Genomic DNA, 18,805 nt, shown 5'->3' with positions numbered 1-18,805 from the left:
AGGTGGAGGCCATCCTGGCCTGGCCTACCCCACAAACCAAGAAGCAGGTCATGTCATTCCTGGGGACAGCTGGCTACTATCGGAAGTTTGTAGGTAACTATAGTAGCCTGGCGGAACCCTTGACTGACATGACGAAGAAGAAACTGCCCAAGGCAGTGTCGTGGACACCCGATTGTGAGAAGGCCTTCCAGGCCTTGAAGGAGGCGCTGGCCAGTGCGCCTGTGCTACAGGCTCCAGACTTCACCCGTCGTTTCCTAGTGCAGACGGATGCATCTGCATATGGATTGGGTGCAGTCCTGAGCCAGGTTGATGGTTCAGGAGAGGAACATCCCATCCTCTACCTGAGCCGGAAGCTGCTCTCGAGGGAGGTAGCATACGCCACGATCGAAAAGGAGTAGCAAACACAAATGCTCCTGCGCTTGGGGATGGACTCGATGCAGGTGTCAAGGTCCTACCTTTTCCCAGAGGTTATGTTACTCCATGTGCTAGCATCCATCTTGGATTTCTGCTGAGCATGATGGGAATCTTTTATGCCTTCAGGTCTCTGAGGTCCATCCCCCAGAGGGGTGTGGCTGAGTACATATAAGCCTGGGATCTGCACATGCTCTTTGCACTTGTGTCTTGTGTCTTTGTCTTGCTACAGCTCTGTGTATACGCTCGTGACTCTTCTGGTATTCTGACTCGGCTTGTGACTAAGACCATTCTCTGCGTTTCCCTTTGATCTGACCTTCCGTTGCTGAACCCGGCCCGTGACCTGTGATTCTCTGTCTACTGTTCTGTACTGTTTTGTCCCGTTGTTATTGACCCGGCTTGTCTGACTACGCTATTGTCATTCTCACCAACTACACGCCATTGGCGGCGGCCATTACCGCAGCTGGGGTGTCTCGGGGGCCGCGACCTGGTCCCTGGTTGCGTCAAGTCCATCCCCACCATCAGGGGCCCTGGTGAAGGGCAGCCTGGGACTTAGACTCCGCGCCCTGAGGGACTTCAGTCTGTTGGTGGTGGTTGTCGTCAGCCAGTGCGTTACCCTGCCACTAGGCCTACCTGTCCGTTCCACAGCCCTGCCCTGACAGCAGGCTACAACCACATAAGGAATGTCCTGGAACATGCACACCTTGCTGCCCTCAAATGGACCGGGGAAATCCAAATATACTGAATGAGGAAAGAAAAAAGAGTGCCTGGCGATCGTGTGGGCGCTCCAGAAATTACAAACGTACCTTTATGGGCGGCACTTCACCGTGATCACTGATCACAATCCCCTGAGCTGGCTAAATCGTGTGGCTGGGGAGAATGGCAAACTACTACGGTGGAGCCTAATTCTCCAGCAATACGATTTCACCATACAGCATAAGAAGGGCAGCACCCATGGCAATGCGGATGGGTTATCGCGACAGGTCGAGCCAGCAGAAGTCGGTTGCGTCAGGAGGGAACCTGTAGTTCCCTCCCTGGCAACCACCTGAGGGGGAGGTGTAGCAAACTAGCTCATCAGAGTTGGACGCGGAGTTCCCCTTTTTCTTTTAGTGGAAGTATTCCTCAGCCCTCATTCCCTACCCCCCTCCCTTCCTGAGAGGCAAACGTTATCTCCTGAGTGACAGATGGTGGGGGGTCAACACAGGTGAAGGCATCCCTGGTTTGGTTCCAGCAGTCTGGGGAAAATGTAACCTTTCTCACCTGCGTTCTGATAAGGCCAGCATTTCTCAGAGAATTGGGAAGCACAGACCCAAAACTGTGTAAGCCCCCACATCATAAAACTGACCAGCAGTAATTGAACATTCCTCAGGTCAACTGTATGTTTTATCTCATGGAGTATGAAGCTGGTAGTTTAATTCAGAGTTCCCCTGACCCCTCCCAACACAGCGTAGTGAGAGCAACCCCCCTTTCAGAGGGATTTTTAAAAAGGACAGGCTGCAAGCCTGAAAGTTGAGTTTTAACAGATCTCCTCAGCTGAACATCGTAACAAAAGGAGATCAACGAATCATCCTGCTCTGCAACTTGGATCTGCTACCAAGGCATATGGGCAAGTAACTTAACCCTGTAATTTCCTTCCTATTATCTCTTCGCTGTACCTTTATATACATATATAAATACATTTTAGTGACATCCCTTTGTAAATATTTTATTGCACCTGTTTAACTCTTTTAGTAATAAATCTTTCTTTCTGAAAGTGTTAAACTGGTTTTAAGCGCCTATTTGCAATTCACGAATTCCTTCCATTTGAAGAGACGCTACTGTGTTTGTTTTCTCCCTGCACAATTGGCCTGTAGTTGACCATATTGGACAGGTGACTTTTCAATCATTATAGTGTATTTCTGACAGAGTTTCCGTCTTCTCTGTACCAAAGACGGATGGTGGCAGTTTGAAAGGGTTAGTTCCGTAATTAACCCGACCCAGTAACAAGAGCATTCAGGCTGCAGGCACCGATTGTAGCCCATTAGCCGGACAATCGCTGTGCAGGGTGCAGCTGGGTGGGGCCTTGTTACGCGTGTCAAACTGCGGTTTTAGATCGGCCGGTCCTTCGGTCACGAGTTGGTGAGAAGGTCTGGGGTCTGACGCCGCGGGACGTATTACTGTTAGTCGCGGTCGTGCGATTGTCGCATATTGGTGGCGGCGACTGTGCGATCGTGACAGGGCCGGCCTTCATTTCCACTGCAAACTGCTTATCGGCACAGTTGTGCACATTCTTCTTTCCAAGGCATTTCCACAGATTCTTGAGCGCCACCACAAAATGGGTGAGGCTTTCATCTTTTTGTTGTCTGTGAACAAAGAACCTCTGCCTCAGCTTGGGGACTGTAATTTTTTTCCCCAAACAGATCCTCCAGGCACGCCACAATCTGTTCCAGGCTAGACCAGGCATCTTCCAGAAGCACCATCACCGCTCTGTGGGCATCATCCTCTAAGGAGTTGATGACCAGCTCCGCGATCAATCAGGCAGAAACCTTGAATAGGCGGTCAGCACTCACTAGTCTCTCCTCCTATTTTGAAAGAAATGTTGGACCCCAACTTAGGTACCAAGACCAGAGCAACTCCTAATGGTGCCATAAAGGTCCACGTTCCAGCTGCGAATAGGGGCATACCCTGTCAACTGGCCCCAAGTGTTGGATAAGTGCAGCTGCAGTAGTCACACAGAGGTTCGGAATGCAGTATATGATGTATTGAAGAACTTGTAACAGTACAACAACTTCGTGGGTAAGCCCACCAGACTGGGAACTTACAGTCAATAGAACTGTTTAGCCCCAAATACAGAAACTGTCCTCACTCTGAAAAGCGAGTGGCCATGCTTTTGCAGCACAAAAGGCCACAAATTAGCAGATCCTTTTGTCAATACATAATTATATAGGGCGAAAGAGAATACACTATAGCAATTAACAGAAACCAAAAAAGCAAAACACCATAATACAATCTCACAGGGGGAGATTCACACATCTGTTAAATATCAACCCAAAATGCCCCACGTCACCACCACCATAGCCTAAACCCCCCATGTGAGTAATTTTTAAGGGTAAGTGTTATCTATATCTGTATACTGATTGTATGCTTTCAGTACACATACGTTAATGTGTGCCTCTTTTTTTATCAGCTGTACCCCCTGAAGAAGCTCAACTTGCAAAACGTGTTGGGATATTACACCTCTTCACAATCTCTTAGTATGCTATATGTCCATGTGGTTAAAATGTACCTTCTGTATGAATATTAGCACATTAGAGGAAGATATATAGGGTTTTTTATTCTATTATTATTATATTTTTTAGATCTGGTTTTTATTGCTTTGTGTTACTTTACCCATTTTTAATATGTGATGCTTTAATAAAAATCTGTGATTTTATACATACAATGTCTGTGTGTAATTTCTTGAGGGTGATATACATACACCTCTAAAGTCCCATATATCCATTTTCTTTTTGTACTATGTTCTATTTGGGATGTGGTGCTGGACGTTATCAGTCATACCTGTTTTTTTCCATTTTAATTGTATTGTTGCATGGTACCTGTGGCACCTGTAGTAGCATAAGTAATCTCTTACTAACACGTCACTTTTGGTGAATCAAACCCATACTGGGCAGCAGAAAAAAGGTGATGGTTGGAAATACTTTCCTTTTGGTGATTTTGTGTATTAGACTAATAACGGAACTAAGGGAAATTCTGCTTTGAGTTAATCGTCCACAGTTTGAGCTCCATGCACGTTTTTTGGCTTTTGCTAACTAAAGGGCACAGGTTGAGTTCATGTCCCATGCTGAACACATAAAAAGGCAGTCCTTGTTTGTACCCACAGAGAGCAGACATGTGGCTCTACAGTGCGGTGCTCTTCATTGTTCTGCTGTGTCTCATTTTTATACCATGGAAGAAAGAGAACAGCAAGGATGAAACTCTTCTGCCACCCGGTCCTCCCCCACTACCACTGATAGGCAACCTTCTCCAAATAAGGCCAGATAAGGTGCTGGTAACACTGCAAAAGGTAAGCAAAATTTATAATCATACCAATACTGAAAGTATAGAGTTACCTGGGTGATATTTTTTATCTATATCCATTTGTCCTGAGAGCTTACAGTCTCATATCCCAACCAGAGCTGTACAAGCATACTTCCACTAGGAAGAAGGAGAAATCAATCATTTTGTTTAGTAGCATGTTTGAGGAAGCCAGAGCACAAGGCTACCCATACAAACTCCATGCAAGCACAGTCCCTGGTGGGAAACAAACTAGGTATTTACCATTACATGTTAAGAGGGTTGATCACCTAACAATCTAGGATCAGTATGACTCTCCTCCCTACTAACACTCCCAGCTGTATTTTACCTTTTTTTAAATTACAGCTGAAATGATTTTTAACTGTTTAATTATATGTAAACTAAAGAAGCTTATGTACATTTAAACTGCTTGTAAACTCAAGAAAGAAAATGTAATATAACCAGTTCATTAGTGTTTAAATATAGAGGTAGGCTGCATAGCACATGGCCACAGAGAGCAGTCAAGCCAACCCTCAATGTCGCTGCAACAGTCCAAACTCTGCACACTCAGCCAAGGTGCTCCTCATAGTCTCAGTCAGGGCTGCTGTTAGAAACCATGGGGCCCCATACAGCCACCTGACAGGGCCCCATCCCCCCAAAAAAAACACTTTACTATACTTCAGTTATGAATGAACACAATGAGTGATTGTTACCAATCACTCATTGTGCTCATTCAGGAAAGGGGCTGGTAAATGTGACATTTACTGGACCCTTCCCCCACTCTCCATCCTGAAGGATCCTATTGTGTGCTTGCAGCTGCTGGTAGAAAGAAGAGGAAGGAAGCTGGCAGCACTGTGGGAGTGGGGGCATGCAGGGGGGCCTGGACAGTGGGGGAAACGTATGGTGCACAGGAAGGATGATGGGTGCGGTGGGGGGGGCAATTACTGGAACCGATCCCCTGTATGGCTCTCTCTAAAGCAGCTGAAAGCAGGTGTGAGGGAGAGGAGAAGAAGCCAGCTTACAGCTGCTGCAGAGAGAGCCATACAGGGGATCGGTTCCAGTAACTGCCCACCTCGCTGTGCCGATCACCTTCACTGTTCATACCGATTCACCCAGTGCTCACTCAATGCAGCTCTCTTCAGACTGAGTAATCTTCAAAAAAACAGAAAAAAATGCACAAAAGGCTCAAACACCTAGCGCATTACAACCTGTCAGAACTGTTTTATAAAGAAATATACATATTTTATCATTTTTCATTTTGGACTATAGGAATATTATAACCAAGATAGAGACATGGTCCTATTGACGTTTAACCAGGTTTCAAACAAGTCAAGGGACAGTGTGAGCTTAAGCCTGGCTTTACCAAGAGGCAGAAACTAAACTAATTTAGACTGTAAACAAGCTTGCTTACAGAACAAATTCTCTGGACCATGGGTCACTGTTATCCACACACCTGAAGCCTAGGAGAAACTCTTCTTATTGTTCTCTGTTTGGCAAGCTTTGGACCTAGCAAACATAGGCCAACATCCAGGGGTGTATGTACCACAAGGCAAACAAGGCACTTGCCTAGGGCAGCATTTTTCACGGGGGCAGCACCTTCCCGCAGAAGAAGGGATGAAAGAAGGGACACTTGCGCCATGGTAAGCAGGTGGGATCCGAGAGAGGCTGTGGGCTGATTGATGGTGTATTTAGAGCCTGACTCTTGTTCCCGGGGATTTCCAGAGCTGTGAAGATGAGTGGTGGGGGGTGGTAGTCAAAGGCTCCCTGGGTGGGGGGCAGGGGTCAATGTCAGGCTCCGTGGGAGGGGGAAAGAGGGGGTGGTGTTGGTCAGTGTCAGTAGATGAATTTTGTGTTGCATAGGGCAGCACAAAACCTACATACATCACTGCTAACATCCTATGGCAAGATGCACATAGGAGTTTATTTACTAAAGCTTGAGAGTGCAAAGCTAGGTTTACTTCTGCATAGAAACCAACCAGCTTCCAGGTTTTATTGCAAAAGATTAATTGAATAAGCTGAGTTTAGAAGCTGATTGTTTTCTATGCAGAAGTCAGCCTGATTTTGTACTCTCCAGCTTTAGTAAATAAACCCTAGACTGTCTTTCTCTCTATTGTACTGATTAGCAGGACAAACAAACCTTGCATACATAGCTGGCAATTGATCACTGAAATGAAAGACACTGAGAGAATATGTTAACCATTATCAGTTTGCAAGCAACTTTTTGGTAGGGGCTTGAAACCAAATTAAAAAAAAGGGAATTACATTTTTCAGAATTATTTAAAAATAAAACTTGACACTTCTGGGACAGTATTTAGGAAACGACTAAAATAAATATAAGTATCAAGACACTTATCTATATGTGTATATGTATATATATATATATATATACAGTTGCAAGAAAAAGTATGTGAACCCCTTGGGATTACGTGGAGTTTTGCATGAATTGGGCATAAAATGTGCTCTGAACGTCATCTAAGTCACAACAATAGAAGAACACAGTCTGCTGAACATAATGCTACACAAGCATTAGATGTTGCCATGGTTTAATTGCACATAACATGTAAACATTCACAGTGCAGGGAGGAAAAAGTATGTGAACCTTTGGACTTAATAACTGGTTGACCCTCCTTTGGCAGCAATAACCTCAACCAAACGGTTCCTGTAGTTGCAGATCAGACTTGCACAACGATCTGGAGTAATTTTGGACCACTCCTCTTCACAAAACTGTTTCAGTGTAGCAATATTCTTGGGATGTCTGGTGTGAATCGCTCTCTTAAGGTCATGCCACAGCATTTCAATCGGGTTGAGGTCAGGACTCTGACTGGGCCACTCCAGAAGGCGTATTCTGTGCTGTTGCAGCCATTGTTTTGTTGAAATACTTGTATGCTTTGGGTCATTGTCCTGTTGCATCACCCATCCTCTGCGGAGCTTCAGTTGGCGGACAGATTGTCGTACGTTTTCCTGCAAAATGTCTTGATAAACTCTGGAATTCATTTTCCCATCAATGACAACAATCCATCCAGGCCCTGAGGCAACAAAGCAGCCCCAAACCATGATGCTCCCTCCGCCATGTTTCACAGTGGGGATGAGGTTTTGATGTTGGTGTGCTGTGCCTTTTTTTCTCCACACATAGTGTTGTGTGTTCTTCCCAAACAACTCAATCTTGGTTTCATATGTCCACAGTATATTTTGCCAGTAGTGCTGTGGAACATCCAGGTGCTCTTTTGCAAACTTCAAACGTGCTGCAATATTCTTTTTGGACAGGAATGGCTTCCTCCGTGGTGTCCTCCCATGTACTCCATTCTTGTTTAATGTTTTCTTTATTGTAGATGTGTCAACAAAAATGTTAGCATGTGCCAGAGATTTCTGTAGGTCTTTAGCTGACACTCTGGGATTCTTCTTTGCCTCATGCAGCATTCTGCACTGTGCTCTTGCAGTCATTTTTACAGGATGATCACGCCTAGGGAGAGTAGCAACAGTGCTAAACTTTCTCCATTTGTAGACAGTCTGTCTTACCGTGGACACATGAACATCAAGGCTTTTGGAGATACTTTTGTAACCCTTTCCAGCTTCATGCAAGTCAACAATTCTTGATGGTAGGTCTTCTGAGAGCTCTTTTCTGCGAGGCATGGTTCACATCAGACAGTGCTTCTTGAAACCAGTAAACCCAAAACAGGTGTGTGTTTTTTAAGGGCAGGACAGCTGTCAGCAACACATCCAATATCATCACACTGATTGGAGTCAAGGTTGGCTCACTCCTGGCTCCAATTAGCTCTGGGAGAAGTCATTAAGCTAGGGCCTCACATACTTTTTCCTCCCTGCACTGTGAATGTTTACATGTTATGTGCAATTAAACCATGGCAACATCTAATGTTTGTGTAGTATTATGTTCAGCAGACTGTGTTCTTCTATTGTTGTGACTTAGATGACGTTCAGAGCACATTTTATGCCCAATTCATGCAAAACGCCACGTAATCCCAAGGGGTTCACATACTTTTTCTTGCAACTGTATATATATATTATATATATATTCAGGGCGAAATAGCACATTATCTTAAAATAATCTATTATCTATTAAGCTTACTAGTTATGGTTGTTTATTTGTAATCATTATTTTAGAAATATGTGCTTTATAATGTAGTCATATCCAAATAAAAAGTATATGTAGTATAGGAATTTTATGTACATCATTAATATTTGATTATAAAATCATGCCATTTCTGTAGTTAGAAGAGCACATTTGAATTTTTAAGTTATTGTAGCAGTGCACATTTGAATACTGCTACACTGAAAGAGTAATGATCATAAAGTAGAAATCACCAGACTCTCCTAGCCATTTTATATATTTTAGATAGAATTACCTAGTCCAGCTTGTTATAGTAAAATAATAATTTGCCCTATAACAGATTATTTTATAAAATACATAGCTACGGGAAAACTGAAATAGTAATTTCTGGTAGCCAAGTGAGTTAATACATATGCAAACACAGGGTTGATGATTAGATTGACCCACCAATCATAGAGGAGGGTACACCTTCTTGGGCAGTTTAATAAAATGTTATGAGTGTATTGTTTGCCGCTCAATAAAATTGCAAGTCAAGTAGACAGGAGACATGTCACCTCATCTGTTCACCACATCTGGACATGACCATCACACATCATCAGATTTCACCATCAAGGGGGACACACAGACATCATCTGACCACTGAAGCTGGACACATAGCTTCAACCTAACTAGACACCATTTTGGTGAAGATCAACTCTGCCCATTAATCGGCAGCCATTTTAGGAGAGTCTGGCCAAAAAGCGATTTTGAAGGGTAACTATTGTATGTTTTTCATGCTTATTGATTTGTGGAAGTACGTCATGTTAATTGATTTGCTACCTCATTAGGTCTCCTAACATGTCACAATTTGGTCATTCTAATTTGCCTTATTAGCATAACTTTAGAAAACTTCAACCAGTAATTCTACTTCAGCGGATTCAGGGGTCAAGTTAGTCAAACACACATTATTATCTGCCAAATTTTATCCAGTTGGTTAGGATATCTACAATAGGGGAAATTACATATTTAGTTCAATCCAACAGATTTACCATGGCTTTAGCAATTCATTGTCAGTTATAGTATCTGTGTCAACCTATTAATTAAACTGTTAGTGGTGTTTGTAAGTGACATATTATAAATAAATATTGATTTATATTTTATATTATTATTAATAATAATATTTTATATCGTGCAGTCTATACTTACATTGATCTTATTGGTTTATTCAAAGATTACTGCTTGGCAAAACTAACTCAAAATAATTAGCTGAGTCAGTTAAATTGTTTTAAATTATTTTGTATTGGAAGCAACGTGGTTTGTTCGATTTAGCTGTCTAAATTAATTGTTCAGGCATTCCTGGACACACCATTAAAATGTATGTGAAAATATTATATTATAATCACAAACATGAATGTAAACAGACATATCAAACGACAACATCTCCAGCCAAGGGAACCCTTGGCTGTAATTGCTGCTGTTTAATATGCCTGCTTTTCATTCATGTTTGTGAGTATAATCTAATTTTTGTCAACTACATTTTAATGGTGGTAATACACTATGCGTTTGCACCCTTTTGTGAATTTTTTTAAAACCTAGAAAGTAGAATTGACCTTCAGGGCAATATGATTCCTTTTCCAACAACTCTCCCCACTGTGTGGGTGGTGGGCAGAGACCGACCCCTGATCCACCCTCCTGGTTGTGTGGCTTTGTCCCCTCACTCCCAGGGGTTCCAAACGCAGGCCTACCTTTTCCAAACCTGACAGCCAGGGAACACCAGTAAAACTTTCTCTCACATTCTTCACAGCTGCATTCGGACCAGTAAAGGCACCATGAGCCTGGATGTGGTTCATGTCTTTACTTGAAAGCCTCAATTATAAGCATGGCTTCAATGGGTCTCAGACCCCAACACATTTCCAACAAAAACAAAGACTCTTGGTCCCAGGCCTGGTGGTGGCTGCTCATCACCCTGTAGGCCTGTTGTTTGTCCTGGGCTAAGGAGGGAAGGTACAGAGGGGTAGTCTAACTTTTAAAGTCCTCTCCTAGGTGTGCACTGACCCACTGTCACTGTCTCTACTTCTCTCCACAGGCTAGGATGGTGAGCCACAGGCACCCCCATGAGGGGGAAGACCAGAAGTACAGCAGATAGATGTTGCCTCTTTCTTTTTCCTCTGCAATCTGCCTCACCTCCCTCCCTGTCTACATGCTGCATTTGTTTATTTTTATCACACTTTTCTTTTCTTTGTTTTCTGCTAGTAACACACTTCCTGTCCTAGGGTGACAATGTTCACTTTCTGTTCTGTGTCTTTGAAGGAACAGCATTGTTACTCAAGGATAGGCGTAAAGGACCTCAATTGGACAGTAGTTCTTGTTAAGCTGGTCCAGGTCCTGCCCTGCTTCTTCTCCAGATGGGATATGTACATGCAGTACCTCTCTTTATGTAGATACTCCACCATATTGCATCAATCACACTCCAGATCTGAATACCACTGTCATGTATCATGGTAGGAGGCCCTGAAGGTGGTGACTTAAGTATAAGGCTCAAAGAAACACAGGTGCTGCTATCTTGGGAGCAGGTAACTTCCAGGGTCAGATGCTTAATCAGGGTGAGCCTGGGTCATACACAATCAGGCAGAAGCGTGGTCAGATAGCAGGCCGGGGTCAATATCAAAGAAGCAGGCAGAGTGAGGTCCAGTAGCAGGCTGAGGTCAGAACAAGGGAAGCAGGCAGAGAATAGTCAGAGGCAAGCCGATGTCAGTATCCAAGTCCACAGAGTAAGGTCAGGAGTTGGCCGGGTCAGCAACGAGAGATGAGTCAGCATTAGCAGGAACACAGGTCATAGGGGAGCTGAAGAACATCCAGCAATTAGCACACACCAGAGTGTCCTTCAAATAGACAGCTTGGCGCCAATGCATGGTGGCACGCACAGCTGCATCTATGTTTCAGTGCACGCTGGGTATTAGCCTAAGTTTGTTTGTGTGCTGATACATGTGCATGAGCATTAGCTGCATGGGAGTGAGCATTAGCTGCACAAGAAGGAGCATTAGTTGTGCTAGTATTAGTCCTCTGACAACCATCTTTTTACATACTCCCAGTCAGAGGCCTGTTTCCTGGAATAAAGAATGTCCACTCAGAATGCTTTTCAAGGCTTTACTATGAAATAATTGAGGCACACCATATCACACCTCCCTCATTGAATGCAGTCTTAGTGCAGAACACTTCAATGCCATAACACAGAACATCAGATTCCAGCCATTTTTGCAGCAATCGCTTGTTGGTCCCCCCAGCTTTGGTTTCTCAAGACCCAAGCCCCGAAGGCCTACAATACTCCAAGTAAAAGACCTGCTATACAAAGGTCAGGGGTTTTCTGTTCCAAACTTCCCTGGAAGCTCTGTGCCATGTGACCTGTTTGCCACATGGCCATTAACAGAAAGTGGGGATAGAAGACTTCACCACTCTGCTGCATGGTTGTTTTGATGGTTAGAGGTCTGCTCTAGTTGCTGAATTGAGCATGTCACCACCTAGCTTTAGGACTTTGGAAATTAGTTCAAATCCCATGGATATTTAAACAGCTGGGAGGTATGTCTCCTGGCTGGTGAAACTCATACATACTACTGATCTCTGCAATCTGCATTTACTCCTGATCCCTGTACTCTGTGTTACATACTGCTGACCTCTGAACTCTACAACTACTCACCTTTAAACCCTGCATTACTACCTATGCTCCCTGCATTACATACTATTGACCTCTGAACTCTGTGTTACATACTACGGACGGCTACTCTAGGCAAAGCAATGTACCCTTATGTCACTGCTCTCTTCCAGGTATAGGGCACGTTCATTCGTGCCCCCCGCCGGCATCTGCTGTGTTGTACACTAAGAGAACATGTTAACAAGTCCCAGCTAATGATTCACAGTTGGGAGCTGCCGAGCTCTGTAGAGCTCTCTACATAGGGAACAATCTCTCTGTTTCTCATCCCTAAAAAACAGGAATGAGAAACTGAGAGATTATTAAAAAGCAGCAAACGCTGCACATAGTAAACATTGTTAGGCACACATTTAACCCCTTGAACGCCCTAGATGTTAACCCCCTCCCAGCCAGTGTCATTAGTACAGTGACAATGTATAATGTTATCACTGATCAATGTATTAATGTCATTGGTGATGTCAGTGGTAGTTAGACAATACCCCCTAGTGTCAGTTAGTGCCAGATTGCCTGCCACAGTATCGCAGTCCCGTTATAAGTTGCTGATCACCGCCATTAGTGGTATAAAATAAATAAGTAAATAAATAAAAATTCCAATATATCCCATTGTTTGTGGACACTATAACTTTCACACAAATCAATCAATATACACTTATTGGGATTATTTTACCAAAGACATGTAACAGAATACATTTTGGCCAAAATATATAAATAATTTTATTTTTTTTATTAGGTATGTTTTAAAGTTGTTCTGTCTCTCCAATCTAAGCATTCATAATGTGAACTCTGTAACTTACAGTTGTGATGAGATAGCAATAACTTCAACCTCAGTTGGATACCACAGTCAGTGATTCAATCGATAAGACATCTTGTAGATCTTGTGAAGTTTATTCCATAAACTGAGAGAATCTTACAACAATGAACATTCGATAGGGCAAAAGATCATAATGTTTCCTGCTTCATGACATGAGGCTAGAGCTGCAATGCATTTCTGGGAAAGGGGGAGGGCTATCTATACAGCATTAACTAAACCAAAGGAAAAGGAGAAGCAGAAACAAAATATAGAAAACACTTAAATGCATATGACAGTCAATATGACAGTCATGTAAAACATGACAACAGCAGAAAGTAAAAAATATTTTTTTTTCAAAATTTCTTGTCTTTTTTTGTTTATATTGAAAAAATAAAAAACCCAGTGGAAAGCAAATACCACCAACTGAAAGATCTATTTGTGCAAAAAAAAAATAATATAAATTTTGTTTCACTGTAGCATTGCATGACTGCGCAATTAGCAGTTAAAGTAGTATCAGTAGCAGTGCTAAATAGCAAAATTGGTCTGGTCATGAAGGGGGTAAAATCTTCCGGAGCTGAAGTGGTTTCAGACTCTGTAAGTACAAAAAAATTGCCAGAAAAATCCTCAGCTTCTTAATTTCTCTGTAGACTTAAAGTGCCAGAATTGGTGTCAGGGCGCGGGTGTTCTGTAGCATCGTGCCGGGCGGCGCATGCGCAGAACACCGACACGCTCTAGCCGGCGGGCGACAGGACCTGGACGAGCGTGGCTGCAGCGATGGCCATGCATGCGCACTCGCGATCGCGGACACGCGCCTGGCACCAATGACATCTCAGGGCAGGCTATTTAAACAGAACAGAGGTATGTCAAAATTGCCGTTTGGTCTTATCTGCTCTGTTCCTGATTCCTGATCCTGTGATTATTCCGTTGCCGACCTCTGCATTGTACCTAACCCTGCTGACTTCTCCTGATTAACCCCTGGCTTGCCTGACCATCCTTCTGCCTGATCCTTCGTACTAATTGCTGAACCTGGCTTGTGACTCCGACCATCCTCTGCTTACTCCTCTGGTACCTCGCTGCCCGCACATTACTGACCTGGCCTGCCTGACTACGCCTCACGCTACCCAGACGATCCATCCATCCATCCCGCATGGATCGCTCCCTGTCAGTAAGTCTGCCAGCCTCTTCACATCAAACTCCGTTTCTCGCACACCCCTGACGGTGCTCTCTACCATTGCCGGACATACTCAGGGGTCGCGACCTGGTCTCAGTCTGCACCAAGTCCATCCCCACCATCAGGGGCCCTGGTGAATAGCAGATTGGGACTTAGACCCCGTGCCCTGAGGAACTCCGCGATGTGGGCTGCTAGAGACACCGCCTGGCGGATCATAACAATTGGTGTCAGCCCTGCCCTGTTTTCTACTGCTAAATTATGTAATCTAGCCTATTCTCCACAGGATAAGAACTAATTGTTCTATAGTGCAAGATAAAAACTGGGCGATCCCCTTAAGGTAACAGGAGAGGTTTAATATACCATTAATATATATAACAGCTAAGAGTAGCTCATTGTTAGAGTTTACATTTAGTTTACGTTACTAATGTTAATTGTATAATAGACATCCTATAAACTGCTCCTTCTCTTCTCTTCACCTCTTTCTTTTTCTTTCTCTTTCTCTTCTCTCACTTACCTGCAGTTTCAAAAGAAATATGGTCCAATATTTACTGTACATTTTGGAACTCGGTGTACAGTAATATTATGTGGATATGATGTTATCAAAGAGGCTCTGATTGACCAAAAATATGTATTCAGCGGAAGAGGGAAGATGTCATTATCTGAATATGTTCTGAAGGGATATGGTAAGATCATTTTTTTTCTTTGTGCCATTTGTACATTTATTATTTTCGGCTCTTTGACATAGAATGTTGAATTTCAGAAATTTGCACACTCTTCACTTGTTTCTTTTACTGACTTGCACTCTCTCTATGCAAATTGGCAACAAGTGAGATAGGAAACATTATGCCTTGATGCACCTAATGTGATCATGTATCTCCTAGGCATTACAGCTAGTAGTGGAGAACGCTGGCAACAAATGCGAAGGTTTGCTATTACTACGCTGAGGAATTTTGGGATGGGGAAGAGGTCAATCGAGGAGAGAATGCAGGAGGAAGCTCGGATTCTAGTGAAGGAATTTGGCAAAACTCAAGGTACAAAAAGAATTTGAATATTTTGTTTTATTCAGTAGTCAGTGCATCAATGGTGATGATCAAAAAAAATGTGGCAAACCAGAGGAAAAATTCTGATTTACATTTACTCATGTCAAACAAGTTAAAGATGAGCTTTATCTTGTTCTATAGATTTCTGCTCTTTGATCTTTACTCTGCTAAAGCCCACTCCTATTTTATAGTGTTTTTTCCATCTTTGTTACCCTGCTTTGGGAGAGACATACTCTATTTGCATCAATAAAATGAGATGTGCAAAGTGCAGTGGCTCATAGAAAGTAGTCAGCAATCATTTTTCATTGTTCTGATGCCTCTAAGAGTGTAGTCTGATGTGGCACTTTGCTTGCCCTTAAAAAAAGCTTGTAGCATAAATTTTCCCACTGACAGTAACAATTCCTCTTGCCACCAATGATAAGGCACAATTCCTCCCACTGAAATAAACTCTGAGGCACTATTCCTCCCACCGATGCCAACAAACAGCAATGATGGGGCACTATTCCTTCCTCTGACACCAAAATCAGACATTATACATTTCAATTGCACAAAGGGACATGATTCTTTTCCGGACACCAACAATAGGGCACTATTCCTTTAATTAACATCAAATGAAAAAGCACACCGACGATGTGGCATAATTCATTCAACCAACACCAAAGGATGAGGCAATATTACTTTCACTGAAATCAGCTATGGGGCACTATTCTTCATCCCACTGACTACGGGCACTAGGCAATTTTTTTTAATGCCAATGACCACATATACTGGCGAATTTGCAACTTACACTATATACAGTATGGTCCCTCTAAAGTTTGAAGGACGGTACACTGGCCCCTTATTTAAAATGTTTGAAGACTTCTGTTCTCAGCAGATAAACAATTTAAATATTATTGACTGTTATAGACTACTGCAGGTTCTACATCATTATTGCCCTTTGCACTATAGCATCAAAATAACACTCTACTTCATGTTCTTTTTATCTTCTATTTATCTATTTATTTTTTAATTTTTTTATTTAATTTTTTCTTTGAAAGAGGCATCTCTCATTAATGGGTCAATAGTCATCGTTTAAGGATTGAGATTCTATTTCTTTGTAATTAAGTGAAAATATGACGACATATGCCTAACTGCTGAAGTAATAATGTTCAGTTTACTGCTGTTAGGATATAAGAATGCCTATTTTTTTTAATTTATTTTCTCTTGATCTATTTTTTTTATATTTTTTTTTTCACTTTGTTATCTCCGAATGGATTTGAGAAGTCCATTCTGTTATATTTTGTTTACTTATATTGAAAATGAATAAAAAAAACAAAAAAAAAAACATATATATATATATATATATATAAAATAACACTCTATTCAAGCATTAATACCTAACATTTAAAGTAAATAATTAAAAGTCCTCCTGCGCTTCTATGGATAACCCCCCTCCTAATAAATAAGCTGCTGACACTCAAACCAATAACCTAATCAGTGTAAATATTATATATGAATTAGTGTAGCGCTTGATTATAAATGAAACAAAACCATTAATAATAAAATATATAATAATAATAAATGTGACTCGTGCTGTGATCTTCTCAGTGCTCTTATACCACTATTAGCACTTAAAACAAAATGAAACAAAGACCCTAAATAGTATAATACTAATAATAATATTTGTGACAAGTGCTGTGATCTTCTCTTATACCACTAAATGACACTCAATTATAAATGAGATCATCAATCAAAAAATATTTTGTGATAGTGTCACTTCAAACAATAAATAAATAAATAAATAAATAACGGGTGACGGTGCCACTTCAACTTCATTCAATGTCCAATATTCCTATTGACATCCATCTATTCAAAGTGTTCTTTATAACCATGCATAGTGTATGTATGTAGATAGTGCCACTCGTGAACCAACACACTTCTATCCACTTCGGCTGCAATGCCTGCTCACCTCCTTCCTGCGACCCCAAGGGGCCCACAAGCCTTTAGGATCACCCTGGATCCTCAAGATTCCTGGTTTTGGCGCCTTCCTGATATTCCTCCTATCAGGCCTCCTCCACTGCTATGCCTCCCAGGTTCCTCACCAGCGGTTGTCTGCACGCTCTCTCTCACAAAGATAGTGAGTGAAAAAACAGATCCTCCATTGTGTAGTATTTCCAATCAGTAGGGTTTATTCATAAATAGCAACAAAAGGTGACTTACATACGGTTGTACAGTCTTAGTGCGTCCCTCTCTGGGTAAACTGCAACCTCTGATAGTAACTTCCTGATAACCAGGAAAATGGCGTCCCACACCGGAAGTGCGACACTCCGGATACCGGAAGTAGCGTCTACGTTTTGCCTACGCGTTACGTCACGTACCTCGTGACTTCTTCTGGGACCCAGAAGAAGTCACGAGGTACGTGACGTAACGCGTAGGCAAAACGTAGACTCTACTTCCGGTATCCGGAGTGTCGCACTTCCGGTGTGGGACGCCATTTTCCTGATTATCAGGAAGTTACTATCAGAGGTTGCAGTTTACCCAGAGAGGGACGCACTAAGACTGTACAACCGTATGTAAGTCACCTTTTGTTGCTATTTATGAATAAACCCTACTGATTGGAAATACTACACAATGGAGGATCTGTTTTTTCACTCACTATCTTTGTGAGAGAGAGCGTGCAGACAACCGCTGGAGAGGAACCTGGGAGGCATAGCAGTGGAGGAGGCCTGATAGGAGGAATATCAGGAAGGCTCCAAAACCAGGAATCTTGAGGATCCAGGGTGATCCTAAAGGCTTGTGGGCCCCTTGGGGTCGCAGGAAGGAGGTGAGCAGGCATTGCAGCCGAAGTGGATAGAAGTGTGTTGGTTCACGAGTGGCACTATCTACATACACTATGCATGGTTATAAAGAACACTTTGAATAGATGGATGTCAATAGGAATATTGGACATTGAATGAAGTTGAAGTGGCACCGTCACCCGTTATTTATTTATTTATTGTTTGAAGTGACACTATCACCAAATATTTTTTGATTGATGATCTCATTTATAATTGAGTGTCATTTAGTGGTATAAGAGAAGATCACAGCACTTGTCACAAATATTATTATTAGTATTATACTATTTAGGGTCTTTGTTTCATTTTGTTTTAAGTGCTAATAGTGGTATAAGAGCACTGAGAAGATCACAGCACGAGTCACATTTATTATTATTATATATTTTATTATTAATGGTTTTGTTTCATTTATAATCAAGCGCTACACTAATTCATATATAACATTTAAAGTAAACCTTCAACTTCAGACATGAAATAGGAATGAAGCATATCCTGCTATAGTGTGTCTTAGATAAGGGCACTAAACAGGGGCGGACTGACCATTTGGAAACTGTGGCACTGCCCGAGGGCCTGGGGTCAGTAGAGGGCCCCATGAGATGCCCCTAGTACCTTTTTCATAGGCTTTTTTGAGTTTGGCAAGGACACAGGGGCCCCATGATCACCTATTGCCCGGGGGCCCCATGAGTTGTCAGTCCGCCCCTGGCACTAATTATCATTCCTGTCTGCTGCCCCATTCTCTTCTATCTGTATGAGTCACTTCTGACATGTTTTCCTGACACCAAGATAAAAATGGTGAC

The 18,805-nt window shown here is 42.4% G+C and overlaps 1 protein-coding gene across 1 annotated transcript in view; it reads left to right on the top strand.

Annotated features, from left to right (window-relative positions):
- The first annotated feature begins 4,279 nt into the window (after window positions 1–4,279).
- Window positions 4,280–18,805, top strand: part of LOC149456982 (cytochrome P450 2G1-like) — a 41,211-nt gene continuing 26,685 nt past the window's right edge. The window contains exons 1-3 of the mRNA XM_089684271.1: window positions 4,280–4,453; window positions 14,676–14,838; window positions 15,037–15,186. Coding sequence (XP_089540397.1) covers window positions 4,280–4,453; window positions 14,676–14,838; window positions 15,037–15,186 — 487 coding nt within the window. The remainder of the gene's footprint in view (window positions 4,454–14,675; window positions 14,839–15,036; window positions 15,187–18,805) is intronic.

Source organism: Staurois parvus, unplaced genomic scaffold, assembly GCF_062004578.1.
Source record: "Staurois parvus isolate SC_StPar_1 unplaced genomic scaffold, SC_StPar_1.0 ptg000340l, whole genome shotgun sequence".
NCBI lineage: Eukaryota > Metazoa > Chordata > Amphibia > Anura > Ranidae > Staurois > Staurois parvus.
This window is presented reverse-complemented; position numbering and strand designations above follow the sequence as displayed.